Below are 27,743 nucleotides of genomic sequence, written 5' to 3'. Positions count from 1 at the left end.
GCCAATGTTAATGCCAATGTTTCGTGATTCTTTGCATAGTAAGGTTATGGAATGGTAGAGAAACTACAATGTAACCAGAACCACATCTATAAAATGTCAATGTAAATATATGTCTCTGACTCTACCCATTCTATCTCTACGTACTCATTCAGAGGGAAGAGTATAGTCCCATCTTTTGTTTTCATAATCTACTAAATATCACGCCAACTTTCAAAGGGATTTCTTGATGACAGCATACTCCAGTAAGCTGTAATATTATATTACAAAACTCCTATACCTGCCTCCCTGTAGACACTACTACTACGGTACTGAATCTGACCCATCAATACTCTCTGTCTATATCCCAAATGACACCCTATTCCCTATATAGTGCACTACTTTTTGACTAGGTTCCATAATGCTCGGATCAAAAGTAGTGCACTATATACTGTTTAGAGAATAGGGTGCCATTTTGAATTACAGTCTCTCTCTCTCTCTTTCCACAGTTTGACCTGTGTCAGACCTGCAAAACATCATGTCAACCTATGGTTTAACTGCATTCCTGTCTACTCCAATGTATACCCAGCAATATTAAAACATATACAGTATATATATATATATAAATATATATATATATATATATATATATATATATATATATATATATATATACACGAAATAACTGCAAAGGGCCTATCTACGACATCACATTATCAATGTCTTATGTGGGGGAGGAAAAATGTAACACTGTTTTGAAAACACTGCATCATTACAGATATTGTCTTTGGTATTTTTTTCTTGCCCTTAGATTATTTTTTTAAGGGGGGGGTGGTACAAATTTAGAATAAACAATTATTTAGAGTAAACATAAGTAAGCTCCTGTAATAATTGTATTTTTTAATGGAACTTTTGTCGTAGTCAAATGCAAGTAAGCTAGTTTTACATTTCAGCAATTCCTGAATACAATACATTTCATTTTTCAATGACAAGATCTAAATATAAAGTTGTAGACAAGTCGCTTTTGATTTTAGAATCCTCTTAAATTTCCTTTTTCTTGTGTGAAATAAATGTATAACATATTTTTATAAGACGTAAGAATGAGAGGCAGAGGCAACAGTGAATTGTCCCTTCAATCTCCTCTCGGTAATCCCACTGTTGAGCTAGCTCTGAGCGTGATGGTCCTGGACTCTTCTATAGACAGCCAGACAAACCAGTGGGTTTTAGTGGACTTTACAATCACCAGACAGGTTGCTTCTATGTCCCAGCTGCGTTGTAAGGGCATCAGATTATTTACTGTGTGGTCACCATTATTGTCCCTTACTCCTGGATGCTCCAAAGCAACAAACACACAAGATCAGGTCCTTTCAAAGTCCTTTCCATATCTCACCTGTGAGGCAAGCGCTGTGCCCTCCATCTTAGATGCTCCTCTACGTCAATTAAGTTAAGAATTGCCCATAACCCACCAGTCCCTTTATCAATGTACTCTCTGGGTTTTCTTCTTCTCTTATTAGGTAAGCTCAATGGTCCTTTCTCCTGACCCTCTCTCCCCGGCTCCCCCTATAGGTCGGTGCCAAAACTACCCCTCTTCACCCTCAGGCTGCCTCCCCAGCCCCGGGGACTGGTGTTGTGGGTACGCTGCAGTCCTGGAGACCTCAGCCCAGAGTCCTCCGATTCCACCGAAGCATCCGAGTCAGTGAGGGACCTGGTGTTGTAGAGCCTTACTGGGGACCGGATCACCCCTGTAGGGGTAGGAGGTGGGCTGGCGAAGGGGGGGGACTGGCACCCCATGGCCCTGGACTGGTAGGGGCTGAAGGGGGGTTTGGAGCTGCTGTGGTGGTGCTGCTGGTCATAGCCCTGGTGGTGCTGGTGGGTGATGTTGTCATCTAGTGGGGAGATTGGGAGGTTGTGGCCACTCAGAGCACCTGGGGACGGGCTGTTTTTACGTTTGGCCGCGTTGATGATGTTCTTGGCTAACAGGCGATGGTTTGCCTTGGAGTTGTTGGGGCCGGGGCTGACGATGGGAGACTGGCATCTGGAACCCCAGGGAGGGGACAGGGGTGACGGGGAGAGAGGAGAGGTGATGGTGCCTTGGTGAGAGGGTCTGGAAGAGGAAGAGTTGGAGATGGTGGTGGAGAAAGGCTTGGTTGTCTGGTTGATGTTAGGGGATTGACAGCGGGACCCCCAGGGAGATACAGGCGATATAGGTGAGATGGTGGTGGAGAAAGGCTTGGTTGTCTGGTTGATGTTAGGGGATTGACAGCGGGACCCCCAGGGAGATACAGGCGATATAGGTGAGGTGGTAGTGGATGGTTCAGGCCTGGATAAAGAGGCAGTGGAGAAGGGTTTGGTGGTTTGGTTGACCACCGTGGGTGACTTGCACCTCGTCTCCCAGGGTAGGGAGGCAGGGGAGATGGCTGTCGCCTGGTGGAGGGGCCTGGAAGTGGGGGGTCCCTCTGGGCTGCTGAACCGACGGGTGAACTGCGGTGTCCTGGTGGGGGTGGTGGTGGGGGTCGGAGGGGACTCCTTCCTCATCTGTGGAGAGAGATTAAAAGTATAGAGACATGAATGTAAGACACCATGATAATGTTAATCTAGGGTATAGAGACATGAATGTAAGACACCATGATAATGTTAATCTAGGGTAAAGAGATATGAATGTAAGACACCGTGATAATGTTAATCTAGGGTATAGAGACATGAATGTAAGACACCGTGATAATGTTCATCTAGGGTAAAGAGACATGAATGTAAGACAGCGTGATAATGTTAATCTAGGGTAAAGAGACATGAATGTAAGACACCGTGATAATGTTAATCTAGGGTAAAGAGACATGAATGTAAGACACCGTGATAATGTTAATCTAGGGTATAGAGACATGAATGTGAGACACCGTGATAATGTTAATCTAGGGTATAGAGACATGAATGTGAGACACCGTGATAATGTTAATCTAGGGTATAGAGACATGAATGTGAGACACCGTGATAATGTTAATCTAGGGTATAGAGACATGAATGTAAGACACCATGATAATGTTAAATGAGGGAAGATGTGTTTTTTGATTGACAGTGCTATAAGAAGTGAAATCTGCAACAGACCAAACAAAACAGCACCAGTAGCACTTAGTGTATAGGCTACAGATTGGGGCGGCAGATGGCCTTGTGGTCAGAGCGTTAGACTAGTAACCGGAAGGTTGCAAGATTGAATCCCCGAGCTGACAAGGTCAAAATCTGTCGTTCTGCCCCGGTAGGGCGCCATTGAAAATAAGAATTTGTTCTTAACTGACCTGCCTAGTTAAATAAAGGTACAATAAATTTGAAAAAGAATGACCTCTGAACATTGTGGTATTATTTGTTGTATTTATTAAGGGGGTCCAGCAACAGTAAAACAGTTAAATACATGGTGTTGTGCAGCTTGGTGATAGACATTTCATGAGAGAAGCCTTTCACAAGAGCTCCTTGCACATACTGCAACATATACGTGGTGTATACAGTGGTGTAAAGTACTTAAAACTTCTTAAGACTAGGGGGCGCAGTTTTTGCTTTTGGCTAAAAAGGCGTACCCATTTGAAACTGCCTATTTCTCAGCCCCCGAAACTAGAATATGCATCTTATAGTCAGATAAGGATAGAAAACACTCTGAAGTTTCCAAAACTGTACATTTTTTGTCTGTGAGTTAAACAGAACTGGTATTGCAGGCTAAAACCTGAGGAAAATCCAACCAGGAAGTGGCCCTGTTTTTGAGACCTCTCTGTTCCCATGCATACCTATTGCCCATTGAAAGGGATATCAACCATACTTCTTTTTCTATGTCTTCCCTAAGGTGTCAACAGCCTTTAGACATAGTTTCAGGCTTTTATTTTGAAGAATGAGCGTGAAAGGGCACATTGCGTAAGTGGATAGGTGGGGGCTCTCCGAGTGATTTTTGCGCAAAAGTGAAAGGCAGCCATTGTTTCTCTCGGTCCTAGTGAAAAGCCAACTATCCCGGTTGATATATTATCAAATAGATATTTGAAAAACACCCTGAACGTTTGACATGTTTCTGTGGACATTATGGATATAATTTGGATATTTTTCCGGCGTTGTCGCGAACGCTTTTTCCGGTGGATTCCTGGGCATAACGCAGCAAACAAACGGAGGTATTTGGATATAAAAAATATCTTTATGGAACAAAAGGAACATTTACTGTCTAGCTGGGAGTCTCGTGAGTGAAACCATCCGAAGATGGTCTCCCGGGTGGCGCAGTGGTCTAGGGCACTGCATCGCAGTGCTAGCTGCGCCACCAGAGTCTCTGGGTTCGTGCCCAGGCTGGGCTGGGTTCGCGCCCAGGCTCTGTCGCAGCCGGCCGCAACCGGGAGGTCCGTGGGGCGACGCACAATTGGCATAGCGTCGTTAGGGAGGGTTTGGCCGGTAGGAATATCCTTGTCTCAGCATGTAAAATGTAATAAAATGTATGCACTCTACTGTAAGTCGCTCTGGATAAGAGCGTCTGCTAAATGACTAAAATGTAAATGTAAGATCATCAAAGGTAAATGATTAATTTGATTGCTAAAAAGTAAAAATACCTGAAAGTACTACTTAAAGTCATTTTTTGGGGTATCTGTACTTTACTTTGCTATTTATATTCTTGACAACTTTTACTTTTACTTCACTACATTCCTAAAGAAAATAATGTACTTTTTACTCCGTACATTTTCTCTGACACCCAAATGTACTCGTTACATTTTGACAGGAAAATGGTCCAATTCACACACTTATCAAGAGAACATCCCTGGTCATCCCTACTGCCTCTGATCTGGAGGACTCACTAAACAGAGAACATCCCTGGTCATCCCTACTGCCTCTGATCTGGAGGACTCACTAAACAGAGAACATCCCTGGTCATCCCTACTGCCTCTGATCTGGAGGACTCACTAAACAGAGAACATCCCTGGTCATCCCTACTGCCTCTGATCTGGAGGACTCACTAAACAGAGAACATCCCTGGTCATCCCTACTGACTCTGATCTGGAGGACTCACTAAACAGAGAACATCCCTGGTCATCCCTACTGCGTCTGATCTGGACGACTCACTAAACAGAGAACATCCCTGGTCATCCCAACTGCCTCTGATCTGGAGGACTCACTAAACAGAGAGCATCCCTGGTCATCCGTACTGCCTCTGATCTGGAGGACTCACTAAACAGAGAACATCCCTGGTCATCCGTACTGCCTCTGATCTGGATGACTCACTAAACAGAGAACATCCCTGGTCATCCCTACTGCCTCTGAGCTGGCGGACTCACTAAACACAAATGCTCCGTTTGTAAATTATGTCTGAGTGTTGGAGCGTGCCCCTGGCTATCCGTGAATAAAAAAATCTAAATAAATTGTTCCATCTGGTTTACTTAATATAAGAAATTTTAAATTGTTTATGCTTTTACTTTTGATGCTTAACTACATTTTAGCAGTATATTTAAAGTATATCTTAAAACCAAAAACTTTTAGACTTTTACTCAAGTAGTATTTTACTGGGTGACTTTCACTTTAACTTGCAAAGCTCCACAGCGGAGATTGGAGTATCTGTCCATAGGACCACTTTAAGCCATACGCTCCACAGAGCTGGGCTTCACGGAAGAGTGTCCAGAAAAAAAGCAATTGCTTAAAGAAAAAAATAAGCAAACACATTTGGTGTTCGTCAAAAGGTATGTGGGAGACTCCCCAAACATATGGAAGACGGTACTCTGGTCAGATGAGACAAAAATTAATTTTTTTGGCCATCAAGAAAAATGCTATATCTGGCGCAAACCCAACACCTCTTATCACCCCCAAAACAACATCCCCACAGTGAAGCATGATGGTGGCAGCATCATCATGTGGGGATGTTTTTCATCGGCAGGAACTGGGAAACTGGTCAGAATTTAAGGAATGATGGATGCCGCTAAATACAGGGAAATTTTCAGTCTTCCAGAGATTTGAGACTTGGACGGAGGTTCATCTTCCAGCATTACAATGGCCCTAACCATACTGCTAAAGCAACACTCGAGTGGTTTAAGGGGAAACATTTAAATGTCTTGGAATGGCCTAGTCAAAGCCCAGACCTCAATCCAATTGAGAATCTGTGGTATGACTGAAAGATTGCTGTACACAAGAGGAACCCATCCAACTCGAAGGAGCTGGAGCAGTTTTTGCTTGAAGAATGGGCAAAAATCATACCCCAAGAGACTTGCAGCTGTAATTGCTGCAAAAGGTGGCTCTACAAAGTATTAACTTTGGGGGGGTGAATAGTTATGCACGCTCAAGTTTTCTGTTTTTCTGTCTCATTTCTTAGTTGTTTCGCAATAAAAAAATATTTTGCATCTTCAAAGTGGTAGTAGGCATGTTGTGTAAATTAAATGATACAAACACCCCCCAAAATAATTTTTAATTCCAGGTTGTAAGGCAACAATATAGGAAAAATGCCAAGAGGGTGAATACTTTCGCAAGCCACTGTAGTTGAATGGTGTGTATAGACAGGATAAACTGATCCCAGGTCAGTTTTGACCATTGCGTTCTACTCCATCATGGTGAAGGTTAGGATTTGGAAAGAGTAGGCTGATCCTAGATCTGTACCTAGGCCCTAAGGGTAACTCTTGAAGTAAGACTGTGGTTTCCATCAATGCAATTGTCTGCATCATTTCCAATCACCCATATATTTTTTTGTAAATATATAAAATATATTTTTTCCATTATTTTTTCCCCTAACCCTACCGCCCTCCCCTAATTGGAGTAAACTAATGGACAACACTTAGGCTTCTACTTCCAGCTTATACAAACTACACTGAACCAAAATATAAATGCAACATGTGAAGTGTTGGTCCCATGTTTCATGAGCTGAAATAAAAGATCCCAGAAATGTTCTAGATGCACAAAAAGTGTATATCTGAAATTTTGTGCACAAATGTGTTTACATCCCTGTTAATTGAGCATTTCTCCTTTGTCAAGATAATCCATCCACCTGACAGGTGTGGCACATCAAGAAGCTGATTAAACAGCATGAACATTACACAGATGGCAAACAGCGTGTATTAGTGTGGGTTTGCTGATGTCAATGTTGTGAACAGAGTGCCCCATGATGGCGTTGGGGTTGTGATATGGGCATTGCATTTTATTGATGGCAATTTGAATGCACAGAGATACCGTGATGAGATCCTGAGGCCAGTTGTTGTGCCATTCATCCACCGCCATCACCTCATGTTTCAGCATGATAATGCACGGCCCCAGTGTCGCAAGGATCTGTACACAATTTCTGGAAGCTGAAAATGTCCCAGCTCTTCCAAGGCCTGCATACTCACCAGACATGTCACCCATTAAGCATGTTTGGGATGCTCTGGATCGATGTGTATGACAGCGTGTTCCAGTTCCCGCCAATAGAGCAACTTCTCACAGCCATAGAAGAGGAGTGGGACAACATTCCACGGGCCACAATCAACAGCCTGATCAATTCTATGAGAAGGAGATGTGTCACGCTGCATGAGCCAAATGGTGGTCACACCAGATACGGACTGGTTTTCTGATGCCCATAACTTTTTTTAAAGGTATCTGTGACCAACAGATGCATATCTGTTGGTCACAGTCACGTGAAATCCATAGATTAGGGCCTAATGACTTGATTTCAATTGACTGATTCTCTTATATGAAATGTAACTCAGTAACATCTTGGACATTTTTGCATATTACGTTTATATATTTTTTCAGTGTATGTACATTTTACGGACACAGTATATTTTACATCAGTTATCTTTTGTGTGTTTTTAGTCCCATCCTTCAGCTCCACTCAACCCCTCCCATAGATCTCTGATCCCCATCCAGTTTCTGATTTCTATTTGCCACGTATAGTTCCTCCTTTGTCATTTAGACTTCACATTAGTCTTTCTGTACAGCTGTTCATTTTACATTATCAATAGGGAAAGAATCCTTTAACCATTAACGTTGATTAGTGGAGACGGAGGAGACTGAAATGAAAACTTATGCTTAAAGTAATTTGCTTCCTCTTTCAAAACATTGTTTGATGAATCATGTGTGACTCTATTTGTAACACATGTCAGTAAAAAAAACTTGGTAGCATTTCTATGTTGAAGATTTTTTTTTAAAATTGGTGCATTTTCCCACATATTCCATCCATTACACTTGATCTTTCTTGAATAAGTTCCTCCATTTCTTGATGTTTTTCCTCTAACTTACTCTGAGCCTCTATGGTAGAGTTTTATTACCATATATCTGTACTGTTAGGCCCTCTATTTCCTTTGTTAATATGAAGTATTTTGACAAATTCAATGTTTTAAATATGAGGATTGAATTGCATGGCCGCAAAAGGCACATATAAAAGTGTTCCATACAACAAGGGGATCTAGTGTACCCTATGTTATGTTGGAACTAATCTGTTATAAATTCCTCTGTCCTAGTTAAAAACAAGTTGTCAACCAATAGGCTTTGTTTAAATGTCCAATATCCTCGCCCACGTGAACATTCTGTAAGAGTAATGTATATGGCAATTATTTGATGGTCTGACCTCATTCTATCGCCTATCAACACTTTTTTAAACTTTGGGTGCCAGCGAGAATTAAATAAGAAAGTAGTCCCGACTACTAGCTTGACTGAGCGTCCGCCATGTATATTTCACCAGGTCAGGCTAAGGGTAACTTATACCTGGAGCCTGGAGTGTTTTCATGCTAAACAAGAAAGGCCAATGGGTCATACCATTCTTTTGAAGGTAGGGGCCATGGGTAATACCATTTGTCTGAATGCTTTTAACTCTAGGGGGGGGGGGGGGGGGGTCTTTTAGAAAGCTAAGACCCTTCTTTCACAACAAAAAGAAATCAGGTTGTGGAATGCAGTGTGATCACTCATACTGTACAGGGTGTTTCCATTACCTTCAGGGAGAATCTTATAAAAACTTTTACATCTTCTTAAAAAGGCTGATTGTCTGGTTTTGCATTGATGTTTGTATCTGTTGTGTACTCTGCCAGCTCTTTGACTGTTAAACTGGGTGTTAGCCTTCAGGAATAAACATTCATTCTGTGTCTATTAACTGCTTTCAAATGTTTTCCTGCAGAGATATACATTTGTTCAATGTACTCTGTGTTTCAGTAAAGTTCGACAACAGAAAAATCAGGGCAGCAAAAGAACCGAACGTTTAAGGTACAATACAGGAGGATGAATGGAAAACAGCAGGATAGAAGAAACAGAAGAAAATAAGGAAAGGTAGAAAGACAAAACAAAAGAAAGCAGGTCCCAGAAAAACAGAAACGATACAGCTTTAAATCAGGAGAGAAACAGAAAGGATACAGCTTTAATCAGGAGAGAAACAGAAAGCAGAAAGCTTTAACCAGGAGAGAAACAGAAAGCAGAAAGCTTTAACCAGGAGAGAAACAGAAAGTTTATAAATGCAGAAACAGTCCTACAGAAAAGAGAAGTGTATAGATACAGAAACTTAATAGGAAAACAGAAATCAGTCCATCAAAGGAAAGAGAAGCAGAGAAACCATAGTCATTGTTGTCAGCTAGCTGGTTTAGTGATCACCATGGTGAATCTAAAAACACTCTTGAGTGTTATTTTCATTCTATGTTGTTCTATGTATAAACCAGTCGAGTCGTAAAACCGTAAAAGTTAACATTACTTCAAATTGCATGCAGAAGTGCAGTGTGTACATGACTGACATCGATGGTCTCAGAGCCTGCGCTCACAGGACGGTAGTAGTAGTAGTATATCATTTGGTAAGCGCAGAGAAACTGAGAATCAGAAGTCTAGGTTATGTCCCAAATGGCACCCTATTTCCTATATAGTGCACTACTTTTGACCAGCGCCCTATAGGCCCAGCGCATCTGTTCAAGGGCTTTGTATCTCTCTGTCTCAAGTCTTTCTGGAGATGGGAAAAACTATGTAAAAAAAAAAAAAGTGTGAATCCGATTTCTCATCCCAAAGTTATTTAGGAGCTGACAGAAAATTGGGCTTTTCCAAAGCTCAAGTGCACTTAGTGGTTTTTATATTTGGTACTATTTGTCAAATAGTTTGGCAAATAGTACCAAATATTCCCCTGTTAACTGACAATTAAATAATGTTCCTTTGCATTTTTAGACTTGAATCTACAGCTGTGTTGATCTCTGGATCTATAGCATAGTGTTTGTTGATCTCTGAATCTATAGCATAGTGCTTGTTGATCTCTGGATCTATAGCATACAGAGGGTTTTTGTTGATCTCTGGATCTATAGCATAGCGTTTGTTGATCTCTGGATCTATAGCATACAGAGGGTTTTTGTTGATCTCTGGATCTATAGCATAGTGTTTGTTGATCTCTGGATCTATAGCATAGTGTTTGTTGATCTCTGGATCTATAGCATAGTGTTTGTTGATCTCTGGATCTATAGCATAGTGTTTGTTGATCTCTGGATCTATAGCATAGTGTTTGTTGATCTCTGGATCTATAGCATAGTGTTTGTTGATCTCTGGATCTATAGGATAGTGTTTGTTGATCTCTGGATCTATAGCATAGTGTTTGTTGATCTCTGGATCTATAGCATAGTGTTTGTTGATCTCTGGATCTATAGCATACAGAGCGTTTTTATTGATCTCTGGATCTATAGCATAGTGTTTGTTGATCTCTGGATCTATAGCATAGTGTTTGTTGATCTCTGGATCTGTAGCATAGTGTTTGTTGATCTCTGGATCTATAGCATAGGGTTTGCTGATCTCTGGATCTATAGCATAGTGTTTGTTGATCTCTGGATCTATAGCATAGTGTTTGTTGATCTCTGGATCTATAGCATAGCGTTTGTTGATCTCTGGATCTATAGCATAGTGTTTGTTGATCTCTGGATCTATAGCATAGTGGTTGTTGATCTCTGGATCTATAGCATAGTGCTTGTTGATCTCTGGATCTATAGCATACAGAGGGTTCTTGTCAGTTGCATAGCAGACTTGTTTTGTTTAATCCCTAACGAAGCAGCAAAAATCCAAACCCTGAAATCAACATTCCACAAGGAACTCCAACCAAATATTTGCGTTTTGGGTGTAGAAAAATGATTTATGTTGAGCTTTGTACTGTGAAATAATATCAACGGTGATGTCTAATCCTGTGGTATCTAGGTATCCAATAAATAGACTGTGTGTTTCCGTTGTCGTGTGTCGTGTGCAATATAGTGAAATAAGGTTCTCCTGTCTGTCTATCTGTTGTACTTTGGTCGTGTTAACACAGTTCAGAGTAGAAACATAGTAGAAGCAGAGTAGAAGCAGAGTAGAAGCAGAGTAGAAACAGAGTAGAAGCAGAGTAGAAGCAGAGTAGAAACAGAGTAGAAACAGAGTAGAAGCAGAGTAGAAACAGAGTAGAAAGAGAGTAGAAAGAGAGTAGAAACAGAGTAGAAGCAGAGTAGAAACAGAGTAGAAACAGAGTAGAAGCAGAGTAGAAGCAGAGTAGAAACAGCGTACAAACAGAGTAGAAAGAATAGAAAACAGAGTAGAAGCAGAGTACAAGCAGAGTAGAAGCAGAGTAGAAACATAGTAGAAGCAGAGTACAAGCAGAGTAGAAACAGAGTAGAAACAGAGTAGAAGCAGAGTACAAGCAGAGTAGAAACAGAGTAGAAACAGAGTAGAAACAGAGTAGAAGCAGAGTAGAAACAGAGTAGAAACAGTAGAAACAGAGTAGAAACAGAGTAGAAACAGAGTAGAAACAGTAGAAACAGAGTAGAAACAGAGTAGAAACAGAGTAGAAACAGAGTAGAAACATAGTAGAAGCAGAGTAGAAACAGAGTAGAAACAGAGTAGAAGCAGAGTAGAAGCAGAGTAGAAGCAGAGTAGAAACAGTAGAAACAGAGTAGAAACAGAGTAGAAACAGAGTAGAAACAGTAGAAACAGAGTAGAAGCAGAGTAGAAGCAGAGTAGAAGCAGAGTAGAAGCAGAGTAGAAGCAGAGTATAAACAGTAGAAACAGAGTATAAGCAGAGTAGAAACAGAGTAGAAATAGAGTAGAAACAGAGTAGAAGCAGAGTAGAAACAGTAGAAACAGAGTAGAAACAGTAGAAACAGAGTAGAAGCAGAGTAGAAACAGAGTAGAAACAGAGTAGAAACATAGTAGAAACCGAGTACAAGCAGAGTACAAGCAGAGTAGAAACAGAGTAGAAACATAGTAGAAGCAGAGTAGAAACAGAGTACAAGCAGAGTACAAGCAGAGTAGAAACAGAGTACAAGCAGAGTAGAAACAGAGTAGAAGCAGAGTAGAAACAGAGTAGAAACAGAGTAGAAGCAGAGTAGAAGCAGAGTAGAAACAGTAGAAACAGAGTAGAAACAGAGTAGAAGCAGAGTAGAAGCAGAGTAGAAGCAGAGTATAAACAGTAGAAAGAGAGTATAAACAGAGTAGAAGCAGAGTAGAAGAAGAGTAGAAACAGAGTAGAAACAGAGTAGAAGCAGAGTAGAAACAGAGTAGAAACAGAGTAGAAACAGTAAAAACAGAGTAGAAGCAGAGTAGAAACAGAGTAGAAACAGAGTAGAAGCAGAATAGAAACAGAGTAGAAGCAGAGTAGAAACGGAGTAGAAGCAGTAGAAACAGAGTAGAAACAGTAGAAACAGAGTAGAAGCAGAGTAGAAATGGAGTAGAAACAGTAGAAACAGAGTAGAAACAGAATAGAAACAGAGTACATCTATCAGTAGAAGAAGAAAGAAGGCCTCCACACCTGGGGTTCGATCCCGGCCCTCTTGGCAGAGAAGGTGGGTCTGGGTGCCTGGACGCTAGACCGAGGAGAGGCTACTCTCTCCGTAGAGAAGGCAGAGACAGCAGAGGTGATCCTGGGGTCCCTCAGCTGTGGAGTCCCCCCGTGTTGGGGAGGATAGGTATCCCTACCTCCAATTCCTCCTGATGGGGGCTGAAGTGACGGGGACATGGTAGGCCTGAAGCGGGGCAGGCTGTTGTAGTTGTGTGACTGAGGGTTGGAGGAGGGCAGGGAGGCCTGCCTGGAGTAGGCCTCAGATGAGACCAGGGGTTTGGGTGGTGGAGGGGCCCCTCGGGGCAGAGTGCTCAGCAGGGTGCTGGTAGAGCCCTGGACTGGGTTGAAGATAAACAGGGAGGAGTTGAGCTGGTAGGGCTGGTGCCTGGAGAGGTCCATCTCTATCTTGGTGCAGCCGTACTCCAGGGGTGGTTCTGCGAGGACCGGGGCCGGGGTTAAAGCCTGCTGGCTGGGCCTCCTGTTCCCAGGCTGAGGGGTCTGGAGGGTCTGTGTCAGCCTGGCGCTGAGATCAGTGTTGTTAGCGATAGCTTTGACCCGGCCAGGCATATTAGATGGATAGATCCAAGACGGCGGCAGAGACGCGGTGGGAGATGGTGACCTCATCTGACCACCTCCACCACCGGAGACATTCTGGTTCCCCACTACGTACTTCTCCATCCTCGACTGGCGCTTAGCGAACAGCTCGGCCCCCTTCCCTGATGCGTTGGTCAGGGTCTGCTCTGGCTGGTGCTGCCCCCTGGGTTCCCTGGTCCTGGAGCTCTTGAGACAGGAGGACCACTCCGGCACTTTGGCAGCCTCCGCCTTCACCTCCTCCCTGGCTAGGAAGTTAGAGGCCTCGGCCCCCAGAGCCAGCAGCTCCTCCTCTGGGGCTGGGTCGGGAACGGAGCGGAGGCCGTGCTTCTTCCTATCATCGTTCCCCTGGACCAGAGACAGGAGTTCAGGGTTGGGTGCCATGACAGGCTTCTCCTTAAAGGTGAACATGGACTTCCTGGCTGTTGACGATCGTCTGATGGCCGCCGCCCCTTTCTCCAGAATGCCCGTTTTGATTGGCTGCTGCTGGTTCTGTTGACCAATAGGCTGAGGGGTGAAGGGGACAAAGGTGTTGGGTCTGGGGGAGGTTGGAGGAGGGATGTATTGGGTGACAAGAGGGTTGGGGGGTAGATATTGGGACACTGGGGCAGACGTAGGAGGAGGGTTGTACTGGGGGGCGGGTGTAGACCTAGGGAACATGACGGTAGACTTGGGAGTAGGACTGGAGAGAGACTGGGAGGGAGGAGGAGGATGGATGGGGAAGGCTGGGAGAGGAGGCATGGAGCATGAAGCAAGAGGGGGAGGAGGGGAGAAGGCGACAGGGCGAGTGGCAGTGAAAGCAGGGAGAGGGGGAGTGGAGTAGGAGGGGGCTGGGAGTATGTTGTTATCCATGACAGGACTCCTGGCCTCTGGGGACTTAAGCTGTACGGTGGGCGGGGAGAAGAAGGGTCTGGCTGTCCGGTTGACGATGGTGGGGGTCTGTCTGGACAGGGACATAGAAACTCGCCCGCCATTTTGGATCTCTCCAGCAGAGCCCTGGGTGCTGTGGAAGCCATTACGGGTCTCAGAGGGAGCTGTGGGGAATGTGTATGATCCCCTATTCATCCCCACTTCCTCTCTGACTGGACCGGTGTTGTTGTCATTTACTGGTATAATCTCATCCTTCACTTCACCCTCAATATCCTCGTATATCTCCTCTCTTTCTCTCTCTCCACTCCTCTCTTCCTCCTCCTCTTCTCTCTCGTTCACCGGCTGGAAGTGTCTCTCTTGTATCACGTCCACTTCCTCATAGATGTGCTCGTCACCTGGGTCCTCCATGATGTCACTTCCTGTGACCTCACATCCAAAGGGTGGCGACCAGAGTGGTGGTTTTGTCCCGCTGCTGTTCTTCTTCCAGTTCAGTTGTCTGTCTGTCTCTGTCCCTTCACTAGGACCCTCCCTCTCCTCCTCCTCCCATGTCAGGTTGTTGTTCCTGTTATCTCCGTCTCTCTCCTCTTCTCTCGTTCTTTCCCCGCAGCTCTCTAGCGTGAAGGCGTTGACCCTCTGCTTGCGGCGGTTGAAGAGCTGGACGCCGCGTGAATTGGAGCAGCCAGACGGGACGGTCAGCTGGGCCGCGATGATCTGTGACCTCACCCTCGCCTCCTTCAACTCCTTCTCTGATAGGCTGGCACTACGCGTCAGGTCTGGAGGGGGGGAAAGGAATGCAGGAAGAGAGAGAGGGAGGGAGAGAGAGAGAGTGAGTAATAGAACGATAGAGGAGGGGGGGAAGAGACAAATCAAGATGGTTATTTGATGATAGCAACAAAAGCTTGGACACATTAATTAAACTCATAACCCCAGAATAGCCGTGTGTTAGTTTTCTGTATTAGAGGGTAGCTAACTAACACCTATTATAGGAAACACCTCTGTTAATGTAAAGTGTTGCCTCAAAAATTTGCTTAATGGGTAAGTCAATCTTAGATGTTAAGTCCCCTATTTGAACGGTCCTGGACTGGTTTCAGTAGAGCTCCCGAGTAGTACAGCGGTCTAAGGCACTGTATGTCGGTGCTTGAGGCGTCACTACAGATACCCTGGTTCGATTCAAGGCTGTATCACAACCGGATGTGATTTAGAGCCCCATGGGGTGGTGTACAATTGGCCCGGTGTCGTCCGGGTTTGGCCGGTGTAGGCTGTCATTGTAAATAAGAATTTTGTTCTTAACTGACTTGCCTAGTTAAATAAAGGTTAAATGCAAAAACAAAATGTTTTTTTTTTTAAATAGGAGCGTGTAAATATTCAAACTAATGTGAACCAACGAGAACAAGGTCTTAACAAGTTTGAGGAGGTATACACAGTGCCATTGTAACAGTATAAACTTTACGTCGTCCCCTCGCCCCGACCCGGGCGCGAACCAGGGACCTTCTGCACACATCAACAACTGACACCCACGAAGCGTCGTTACCCATCGCTCCACAAAAGCCACGGCCCTTGCAAAGCAAGGGGCAACACTACTTAAGTCTCAGAGCAAGTGACGTAACTGATTGAAATGCTACTAACGCGCACCCGCTAACTAGCTAGCCATTTCACATCCGTTACACCATAACAAACTATTCATTCTCCTTGACTTGTTCCACATTTAGTTGTGTTACAGCCTGAATTCATAATCAATTAAATATTATATTTTTTATCACCCATCTACACACAATACCACATATTGTCAAAGTGAAAACATGTTTTTAGAATCCTTATCGAAAAATGAAATACAGACATATTTAATTTACACAAGTATTCACAACCCTGAGTCAATACATGTTAGAATCACCCAAGGCAGCGATTACAGCTGTGAGTCTTTCTGGGTAATTCTCTAATAGCTTTGCATACCTGGATTGTACAATATTTGCACATTATTCTTTTTTAAATTCTTTAACCTCTGTCAAGTTGGTTGTTGATCATTGCTAGACAGCCATTTTCCAGTCTTGCCATAGATTTTCAAGACGATTTCAGTCAAAACTGTAACTAGTTCACTCAGGAACCTTTAATGTCATCTTGGTAAGCAACTCCAGTGTATATTTTGCCTTGTGTTATAGGTTATTGTCCTGCTAAAAGGTGAATTTAACCAGTGTTTGTTGGAAGCAGACTGAACCAGGTTTTACTCTAGAATTTTGCCTGTGCTTAGCTTTTTTTATCCTAAAAAAAACTCCTTAGTCCTTGCCAATGACAGGCATACCCATAACATGATGCAGCCACCACCATGCTTGAAAAAATATAAAGAGTGGTACTCAGTGATGTGTTGGAGTTGCCTCAAACATAACGCTTTGTATTCAGGACATAAAGTTAATTTATTTGCCTTTTTTTCCCCAGTTTTACCTTATGCATATTTTGGAATATTTGTATTATGTACAGGCTTCCTTCTTTTCACTCTGTCATTTAGGTTTGTATTGTAGAGTAACTACAATCTATCCTCAGTTCTCCTATTACAGCCATGAAACTCTGTAACTTCTTTAAAATCCCCAGTGGCCTCATGGTGAAATCCCAGAGCAGTTTCCTTCCTCTCCGGCAACTGAGTTAGGCAGGACACCTGTATCTTTGTGGTGACTGGGTGTATTGATACACCATCCAAAGTGTAATTAATAACTTCATCATGCTCAAAGAGATATTCAATGTGTGCTTCTTCTTCTTTTTTTTACCCATAATGCCTTTTTAGTGTAAGAACTGTTTGAAAAGACTGCCTAAGATTTCTGACTGTTTTGGTGGGATAGAGCTTTGGCCGTTCCATGGTGACATCACCATACTGTAAATTAGTTTATAGAACAATAAGAAAGAGTTCCAAACCTCTCTGCCAATAACAGCTAGTTTTAAAATTGACCCTCCCCTCTCAGACCATTCCCAGACAGTCCTAGCAAAATTATTACCTGAGAAATTGCTCTTTGCTAAGAAGCTATTTTTGCTTATTTTTGACAATTTCATTGAAAACAATTACAGTAAGGTACTTAATTTGTACCCACGTTTTTTTTATTGAGATAAAAATGGCTGGATTGGACCTTTAAAACCTCTATGAGATGGGTGTCCCTAAACTGTGATGGTTGTTGCTAACGTGCGCTAATGTGACTAGAATGATGTTGTATACAACAGCCAACTTTCTGGGACATAGATATGTCTTATATGGGCAGAAAGCTTAAATTATTGTTAATCTAACTGCACCATCCAATTTACAGTAGCTTTTACAGTGAAAAAATACCATGCTATTGTTTGAGGAGAGTCCACAACAACAACAAAACTTTTATCAAGGCAACTGGTTTGATACATTCACCTCTAAAGGTAAATAATGTACTTACATTCAGTAATCTGGCTCTGATTTGTCATTTTGAAGGTCCCCGAGATAAAATGTAGCGTAGTTTTGTTTGATAAAATCAATTTTTATGTTCAAATGTAGGAACTGGGGTCTACAGTTTGACCCTACTGCTGATCTTTGGCTGATCTGGCCATCTAGATGTGTGAAAGTTAGTGTATAAGCTAATTATCCATCATGTATGACATTCCGGGGAGTGTGTAAACTTTCCTTTTTTATTACCAAAGCCTTTTTGTACGTTCTCTATAGTTAAGTACTTGAAAATGTATCAATTGACCTCCCGAGTGGCACAGTGGTCTAAGGCACTCCATCACAGTGCCACTAGATATTCTGGGTTCGAGTCCAGGCTCTGTCGTGACCGTGAGACCCATGGTGCGGCGCACAATTGGCCCAACATCGTCCGGGTTAGGGGGGGGTTTGGCCGGCACGGGTGTCCTTGTCCCATCGTGCACTAGCGACTCCTGTGGCGGGCCGGGCTCAGTGCACGCTGACACGGTCGCCAGGTGTTTCCTCTGACACATTGGTGCGGCTGGCTTCCGGGTTAGGAGGGCATTGTGTCAAGAAGCAGTGCGGCTTGGTTGAGTTGTGTTTCGGAGGACGCACAACCCTTGACCTTCGCCTCTCCCGAGTCCGTACGGGAGTTGCAGCGAGGAGACAAGACTGTAACTACCAATTGGATACCACGAGACTGTAACTACCAATTGGATACCACGAGACTGTAACTACCAATTGGATACCACGAGACTGTAACTACCAATTGGATACCACGAGACTGTAACTACCAACTGGATACCATGAAATTTGGGAGAAAAAGGGGGGTGAAAAATATATTTTTTAAATAAATAAAATGTATCAATTGACCATTTGGGCAAACTCCTGGCAGACTTGATACAAATTATTATGCAGTAATGTAATTCTTCACTGGATCAGTCTGAAACTTTGGACTAACATCTGGTGGCCAAAATCTAAATTACACCTAGACTCCTATCTAAAAGTATGGCCTTTCTCTTGCATTTCAAAGATGATTAAAAAAAAAATAAAACGCGTGTTTTTTTGTTTTGTATTAACTTTAACCAGATCTAATGTGTTATATTCTCCTACATTAATTTAACATTTCCAAAAACGTAAAAGTGTTTCCTTTTCAAATGGTATCAAGAATATGCATATCCTTGCTTCCGGTCCTGATCTACATGCAGTTAGATTTGGGTATATAATTTTAGGCAATTTTTTTTTTTTAAGGGTAAGATCCTTAAGAGGTTCATGCTTAGCAATGGGGCATGCATTTCAGACACATCAGCTATTTTTTTCAGTAATAAAATACATTAACTACGGCGACTTGGCACTGTGGCTCAATTCTTTAGACAATGTGATTTTTTTTTTTTTTTAAACAACAGTGTTTCTGTTGAAAATGGAGGCTTGGTTTTATTGTCTGAGGTTAAGAGCTCCGTTCAGAGCAGGAGAAAGAATTTTCTCTCTTCCATCTGGTCCCTCACCAAGCATTCCTCAGCAGCCCAGAACATTCCCTGTCAGCAAACCAGATTCCCTAGTCCCTACATAGTGCACTACTTTTGACCAGAGTCCTGTGTTGCACTGTCTCAAGGAATGGGATAGGGAATAGGATTCTATTTGGGACTAATTCTCTGCCTCAGTCAGTTTATAATGTCTTCAAGGCTGTAGATCAACCCTTTATTAATCATAAATCATTTCAGTCACAGCTCTATGTACCTCTCCATTTCAGCCACAGCTCTATGTACCTCCCCATTTCAGTCACAGCTCTATGTCCCTCTCCATTTCAGCCACAGCTCTATGTACCTACCCATTTCAGCCACAGCTCTAAGTACCTCCCCATTTCAGCCACAGCTCTAAGTACCTCCCCATTTCAGCCACAGCTCTAAGTACCTCCCCATTTCAGCCACAGCTCTATGTCCCTCTCCATTTCAGCCTCAGTTCTATGTACATCGCCATTTCAGCCACAGCTCTATGTACCTCCCCATTTCAGCCACAGCTCTATGTACCTCCCCATTTCAGCCAAAGCTCTATGTCCCTCTCCTTTTCAGCCACAGCTCTATATACCTCGCCATTTCAGCCACAGCTCTATGTACATCGCCATTTCAGCCACAGCTCTATGTACATTGCCAATTCAGCCACAGCTCTATGTACCTCTCCATTTCAGCCACAGCTCTATGTACATCGCCATTTCAGACACAGCTCTATGTACATTGCCAATTCAGCCACAGCTCTATGTACCTCTCCATTTCAGCCACAGCTCTATGTACCCTCCCCATTTCAGCCACAGCTCTATGTCCCTCCCCATTTCAGCCACAGCTCTATGTACCTCCCCATTTCAGCCACAGCTCTATGTCCCTCTCCATTTCAGCCACAGCTCTATGTACATCGCCATTTCAGACACAGCTCTATGTACATTGCCAATTCAGCCACAGCTCTATGTACCTCTCCATTTCAGCCACAGCTCTATGTACCCTCCCCATTTCAGCCACAGCTCTATGTCCCTCCCCATTTCAGCCACAGCTCTATGTACCTCCCCATTTCAGCCACAGCTCTATGTCCCTCTCCATTTCAGCCACAGCTCTATGTACCTCTCCATTTCAGCCACAGCTCTATGTCCCTCTCCATTTCAGCCACAGCTCTATGTACATCCCCATTTCAGCCACAGCTCTATGTACCCTCCCCATTTCAGCCACAGCTCTATGTCCCTCCCCATTTCAGCCACAGCTCTATGTACCTCCCCATTTCAGCCACAGCTCTATGTCCCTCTCCATTTCAGCCACAGCTCTATGTACCTCTCCTTTTCAGCCACAGCTCTATGTACCTCTCCATTTCAGCCACAGCTCTATGTACATCGCCATTTCAGCCACAGCTCTATGTACCTCTCCATTTCAGCCACAGCTCTATGTACATCGCCATTTCAGCCACAGCTCTATGTACCCCCCATTTCAGCCACAGCTCTATGTACCTCTCCATTTCAGCCACAGCTCTATGTACATCGCCATTTCAGCCACAGCTCTATGTACATTGCCAATTCAGCCACAGCTCTATGTACCTCTCCATTTCAGCCACAGCTCTATGTACATCTCCATTTCAGACACAGCTCTATGTACATTGCCAATTCAGCCACAGCTCTATGTACCTCTCCATTTCAGCCACAGCTCTATGTACCTCTCCATTTCAGCCACAGCTCTATGTACATCCCCATTTCAGCCACAGCTCTATGTCCCTCTCCATTTCAGCCACAGCTCTATGTACATCCCCATTTCAGCCACAGCTCTATGTACCCTCCCCATTTCAGCCACAGCTCTATGTCCCTCCCCATTTCAGCCACAGCTCTATGTACCTCCCCATTTCAGCCACAGCTCTATGTCCCTCTCCATCACCAGTATCCTGGGTTTAATACTTCTCTAAAATATATTGTATGCATTCACTTTATGCTACTGTGTGTGTGTGTGTGTGTGTGTGTGTGTGTGTGTGTGTGTGTGTGTGTGTGTGTGTGTGTGTGTGTGTGTGTGTGTGTGTGTGTGTGTGTGTGTGTGTGTGTGTGTGTGTGTGTGTGTGTGTGTGTGTGTGTGTGTGTGTGTTAAATTGCTGGATAGCCAATCACAAACAATCCTCAGTGACTATTGTAATTGTTAATCACGTATCTTCCCGGGTGATGCATACCCATACCATGACGGTTCTGTTTTCCATCCTGATATCCTGGTTTTAGTAGATGAAGATCTCTAACTGTGCTTCTGACTGTGATTCACTGGAATACAGATCCAGCTCTGCCTCTGTCCAGACTAGAGGTCGACCGATTATTCGGAATGGCCGATTAATCTGGGCCGATTTCAAGTTTTCATAACAATCGTAAATCGGTATTTTTGGGCGCCAATTTGCCGATTTTAAGTTAAGAACACATTCTTATTTTCAATGACGGCCTAGGAACGTTCTGCCTCGTTCAGGGGCAGAACGTCCAATCCAATCTTGCAACCTTACAGTTAACTAGTCCAATGCTCTAACACCTGATTACATTGCACTCCACGAGGAGCCTGCCTGTTACGCGAATGCAGTAAGCTAAGGTAAATTGCTAGCTAGCATTAAACTTATCTTATAAAAAACAATCAATCAATGATTGTCATTGCTCCAATGTGTACTTAACCATAAACATCAATGCCTTTCTTAAAATCAATACACAAGTATATATTTTTAAACCTGCATATTTAGCTAAAATAAATCCAGGTTAGCAGGCAATATTAACCAGGTGAAATTGTGTCATTTCTCTTGCGTTCAGTGCACGCAGAGTCAGGGTATATGCAACAGTTTGGGCCGCCTGGCTCTTTGCGAACTAATTTGCCATAATTTTACGTAATTATGACATAACATTGAAGGTTGTGCAATGTAACAGGAATATTTAGACTCATGGATGCCACCCGTTAGATAAAATACGGAACGGAATAAACGTTTTGTTTTCGAGTTGATAGTTTCCGGCTTAGTCAAAGGTATATGGTTTAGAGAGAAATAGTCGACGCGTTATAATTCCTGTAATAACTTGCGGCTGAACTTGAAAGGGGTTCCTTCGTTATTTTACCGTTCATGTCTTCCATAGAGAATGTCTTGATCTACTTCAAATAAGGTCTGTGTTTCGTGCAGGCTTAAACCGCCTCGACGTTTTGATACCCGTGTAAATCTCACTAGGATAAGGTAACGATTGTCAACATATTTTCATAAATCCACTCGACAAAAAAAATTATCTTCGCTTATATTGCCAATATTGATCAGAGTTACCTTGTCCTATGGATATCTACACAGTTATAAAATTGGCAAGGTGGTGTAAGCATACACGAAACACAGACCTTATTTTAAGTTAATCTAAAAATATCCTATGGAATAAATGAAGGAACCAGTTTTCAGATTTTGCTAGAAGGTGTCATGGGAATTATGACTCGCACTTTGGTCGTCAATTCTTACCATGCCCATTATTAAAATAGGATTTCCTGCATATAGAAATGACAGTTTTTGTTTTCAACATTCACCACAGGTAACTTAAACTCTATTTTTATCAAACATTTGAGAGTATTTGTCTCCTAAGCAGACTCTTCAGTATCATTGTCACTTCAGAGCTGTATGTGTGTGTGTGTATTTTTGTATTATATTAAGTTAAAATAAAAGGGTTCATTGTTCATTCAGTATTGTTGCAATTGTCATTATTACAAAATGTGTGTGTGTGTATGATATATATATATTATTATTTTTTGTATTTTTTTTATAAATCGGCAGATTAATCTGTTTCGGCTTTTTTGTCCTCCAATAATCGGTATCGGTATCGGCGTTGAAAAATCATAATCGGTCGACCTCTAGTCCAGACACCATCACCGGCTGTGATTCACTATTAAAACAACATCCCTGACACAGCTGGCACCGTAGCAAACCTTCCACCTGTCTCCACACCATGACCATCCAGACAGGCAAGCCTTCAACCAGTCTCCACACCATGACCATCCAGACAGGCAAGCCTTCAACCTGTCTCCACACCATGACCATCCAGACAGGCAAACCTTCAACCTGTCTCCACACCACGACCATCCAGACAGGCAAACCTTCAACCTGTCTCCACACCATGGCCATCCAGACAGGCAAACCTTTTACCTGTCTCCACACCACGACCATCCAGACAGGCAAACCTTCAACCTGTCTCCACACCATGGCCATCCAGACAGGCAAACCTTTTACCTGTCTCCACACCATGACCATCCAGACAGGCAAGCCTTCAACCTGTCTCCACACCATGACCATCCAGACAGGCAAGCCTTCAACCTGTCTCCACACCATGACCATCCAGACAGGCAAGCCTTCAACCTGTCTCCACACCATGACCATCCAGACAGGCAAACCTTTTACCTGTCTCCACACCACGACCATCCAGACAGGCAAACCTTTTACCTGTCTCCACACCACGACCATCCAGACAGGCAAACCTTCAACCTGTCTCCACACCACGACCATCCAGACAGGCAAACCTTCAACCTGTCTCCACACCACGACCATCCAGACAGGCAAACCTTCAACTTGTCTCCACACCATGACCATCCAGACAGGTACTGTACATAAACTGATGGGAACCATAGTGTACGAGCCAATCACAATATCCCCTAAAGCAGCCAACCAGCTAGCTCCAAACTCTGACCGGGTCACTTCCCAAATGACACCCTATCCCCTACCTATAGTGCACTGCTTTTGACCAGAGCCCTATGGAAAAGTAGTGCTCTATATAGGGAATAGGGCACTATTTGGGACGCCTATCTTTCCCAGTGTGTTCATATTAAAGGCAGATGTTCCTGGCTCTGAGTGGGTCTTACATTAAACTGCATGGCGATCCCTCCAAATACAGTTTACAGCCAGCCGACCAGACCAGGAATAATCTGCATCTGTGTTTATGATTTTACAGACTGAATCTGGACCTTAATTAAATTAACCCACAATGGGAGAGAGAGAGACAGAGAGAGACAGAGAGAGAGGGAGGGAGGGGGTGTGAGGGAGACAGAGAGAGAGGGGGAGAGAGGGCGTGAGGGAGGCAGCGGGGGGAGGCGGGACAGGGAGACAGAGAGAGAGAGGGGGTAGGAGAGGGAGACAGAGAGAGAGGGGGAGAGAGGGCGTGAGGGAGGCAGCGGGGGGAGGCGGGACAGGGAGACAGAGAGAGAGAGGGGGTAGGAGAGGGAGACAGAGAGAGAGGGGGAGAGGGGGAGTGATGGAGACAGAGAGAGAGAGGGGGTAGGAGAGGGAGACAGAGAGAGAGGGGGAGAGAGGGCATGAGGGAGACAGGGGGGTAGGAGAGGGAGACAGAGAGAGAGAGGGGGGGTAGGAGAGGGAGACAGAGAGAGAGAGGGGGGGTAGGAGAGGGAGACAGAGAGAGAGGGGGGGGGGGTAGGAGAGGGAGACAGAGAGAGAGGGGGAGAGGAGAGGGAGACAGAGAGAAAGGAGAGGGGGGGTAGGAGAGGGAGACAGAGAGAGAGGGGCGGGGTAGGAGAGGGAGACAGAGAGATAGAGGGGGAGTAGGAGAGGGAGACAGAGAGAGAGAGGGAGTAGGAGAGGGAGACAGAGAGAGAGGGGGAGAGAGGGCATGAGGGAGACAGGGGGGAGGCGGGACAGGGAGACAGAGAGAGAGGGGGAGAGGGGGCGTGATTGGAGACAGAGAGAGAGAGGGGGGGTAGGAGAGGGAGACAGAGAGAGAGAGGGGGGGTAGGAGTGGGAGACAGAGAGATAGAGGGGGAGTAGGAGAGGGAGACAGAGAGAGAGAGGGGGGGTAGGAGAGGGAGACAGAGAGAGAGAGGGGGGGTAGGAGAGGGAGACAGAGAGAGAGAGGGGGGGTAGGAGAGGGAGATAGAGAGATAGAGGGGGGTAGGAGAGGGAGACAGAGAGAGAGAGGGGGGTAGGAGAGGGAGACAGAGAGAGAGAGGGGGGTAGGAGAGGGAGACAGAGAGATAGAGGGAGTAGGAGAGGGAGACAGAGAGAGAGGGGGAGAGGGGGCGTGAGGGAGGCAGAGGGGGGAGGCGGGACAGGGAGACAGAGAGAGAGAGGGTGTAGGAGTGGGAGACAGAGAGAGAGGAGAGGGGGTAGGAGAGGGAGACAGAGAGACAGAGAGAGAGAGGGTGTAGGAGTGGGAGACAGAGAGAGAGGAGAGGGGGTAGGAGAGGGAGACAGGGAGACAGAGAGAGAGGGGGCGTGAGGGAGACAGAGGGGGGAGGCGGGACAGGGAGACAGAGAGAAGAAAAGGGCAACCAGTGAATAACAAACACAACCCATATTATGTTTATTTATTTTCCCTTTTGTACTTTAACTATTTGCACATGGTTACAACACTACATAATATGACATTTGAAATGTCTTTACTCTTTCTGAATTTCTGTGAGCTTAATGTTTAGTGTTCATTTTTTATTGTTTATTTAACTTTAGTTTATTATCTACTTCACTTGCTTTGGAAATGTAAACATATGTTTCCCATGCCAATAATGTCCTTGAATTGAATTGAAATTTAGAGAGGGTGCATGAGGAAGACAGAGAGTAGTGCACTATGTAGGGATAAGGTGCCATTTAGGATGCAACCCACTTATCAGGTGACTAGTTGCGAAAACATGCAAACAACCAATCATGAGCATTCTGATATGACAACGAAATATTGACGACCAACATAGTTACCTTGGAAGATCATCTCCTGACATGTATTTTATGGAATGGTAGTACACTGAGTTATGTGTGTGCATTACAATTCCGTGAATGGTCAGGATTAGGAATTGAATGACCTAGGCTACGTTATTTGGATAATATATTACCGCAAAACGTCTCCAAAGCAGAACTGTGATGACTGACAACCGTTTTTCCAACCGTTTCTGCCAAATTCTAAACCGTCACACGAGACTGTAGGCTACCCTTCAGACAGAAATCGCAGATGCCATATGGCCATGAAATACCGTGGATTCACTTTTCAGTACATTAAATTACCGCATCATATGGTGGAACATTCATCATGCAGGAATTAAACTGAGACGTTTAACCGATAAATTACAATATGGAAGAGTCCACTAAAACCTTATTTCACCACACAGACCTGAATAAATAAAGCGCACGCACATTTAAAGTAAAAAAAAATGAAACTTCTCCCTAAAGCGCTCAAAACCAAAGGAAACATTCAGTTTAGGGTGGAAAGACATTCACTGATAAATGTTCTGCTCTATGAGGAAGTTACAAACTATCCCAGTCCTTTTTTTCAGTCGTTTCTTACCTTTTTAAAAAGTCAGAGCGCTCTTTAGTTGCCGTTCCACAAGCTTTTCCAATTTAGCTGTATCCGCTTCCCCCCCCACACACCCTTCTGCTGCTCTGCTCGACAGAGGATCGGATTTCGTATTCGTTGCAAAAGCCGCTGGTACCTACAGCGCACACAGCACAGGCTCAGCTCGCCTCCACCCAGTCCAGTCCACACAAACTGACTCACTTCACATTGACTCTGGCGCAGAGAGAGCGGTGAGTTTGTCTAGTTTCAGAGCTTGGATAGTGCCATCATAGAGATGAGTAGGCTACTGATTTCACATTTCCAAAGCAACCCTGTCTTTCGGGTGGAATACAGAAAACACTCAGGGTGAAACCAGAGAGATAAAAACAGAAATCCCCTTGAACGCCAGTGAGGTGTAGACATCATATGGGGGCTGATACAATGTGCCAAACTTTAACTTAGTTTTCAAATATAAAAACATGAACAATGTGCGTAAATTTTGATTTATTTGTCTTTGTGGAGGGGAATAACTGAGTGCAGAAGACACATGACAAGTCATGTTAAATATCTACACGAATCCATATGCTACAGAAACATCTTTACACGAATCCTTATGCTACAGAAAAATTGAGCTCTTCTCTCAAAATCATTCATTAACTGTGGAAAAAAATGATCATTTCAACTTCATTCCCTACCGACCATCCTGTAATGTCATCTGAATATGTAAAGGCTGACACTAGATCAGCCTCAGCTGTTTCTCTTTGAATTAGACCAGAGGAGGGTAGAGACCATGTTGAGTTAGACCAGGTACCAGAGGGTAGAGACCATGTTGAGTTAGACCAGGTACCAGAGGAGGGTAGAGACCATGTTGAGTTAGACCAGGTACCAGAGGAGGGTAGAGACCATGTTGAGTTAGACCAGGTACCAGAGGAGGGTAAAGACCATGTTGAGTTAGACCAGGTACCAGAGGAGGGTAGAGACCATGTTGAGTTAGACCAGGTACCAGAGGAGGGTAGAGACCATGTTGAGTTAGACCAGGTACCAGAGGAGGGTAAAGACCATGTTGAGTTAGACCAGGTACCAGAGGGTAGAGACCATGTTGAGTTAGACCAGGTACCCGAGGGTAGAGACCATGTTGAGTTAGACCAGGTACAAGAGGGTAGAGACCATGTTGAGTTAGACCAGGTACCAGAGGGTAGAGACCATGTTGAGTTAGACCAGGTACCAGAGGGTAGAGACCATGTTGAGTTAGACCAGGTACCAGAGGAGGGTAGAGACCATGTTGAGTTAGACCAGGTACCAGAGGAGGGTAGAGACCATGTTGAGTTAGACCAGGTACCAGAGGAGGGTAGAGACCATGTTGAGTTAGACCAGGTACCAGAGGGTAGAGACCATGTTGAGTTAGACCAGGTACC

The 27,743-nt window shown here is 44.1% G+C and overlaps 1 protein-coding gene across 1 annotated transcript in view; it reads right to left on the bottom strand.

The window, feature by feature from the left end:
• Positions 1-647: 647 nt before the first annotated feature.
• Positions 648-27,743, bottom strand: part of LOC129827478 (synaptopodin-like) — a 67,778-nt gene continuing 40,682 nt past the window's right edge. The window contains exons 2-3 of the mRNA XM_055888369.1: positions 12,662-14,925; positions 648-2,511 (exon numbers count right to left, since the gene is read on the bottom strand). Coding sequence (XP_055744344.1) covers positions 1,537-2,511; positions 12,662-14,925 — 3,239 coding nt within the window. The 3' untranslated portion in view covers positions 648-1,536. The remainder of the gene's footprint in view (positions 2,512-12,661; positions 14,926-27,743) is intronic.

This window comes from Salvelinus fontinalis, chromosome 29 (genome assembly GCF_029448725.1).
Source record: "Salvelinus fontinalis isolate EN_2023a chromosome 29, ASM2944872v1, whole genome shotgun sequence".
Classification (NCBI taxonomy): Eukaryota; Metazoa; Chordata; class Actinopteri; order Salmoniformes; family Salmonidae; genus Salvelinus; species Salvelinus fontinalis.
Note: the sequence above shows the minus strand (reverse complement) of the source record. Positions and strands in the feature narration are given on the sequence as shown.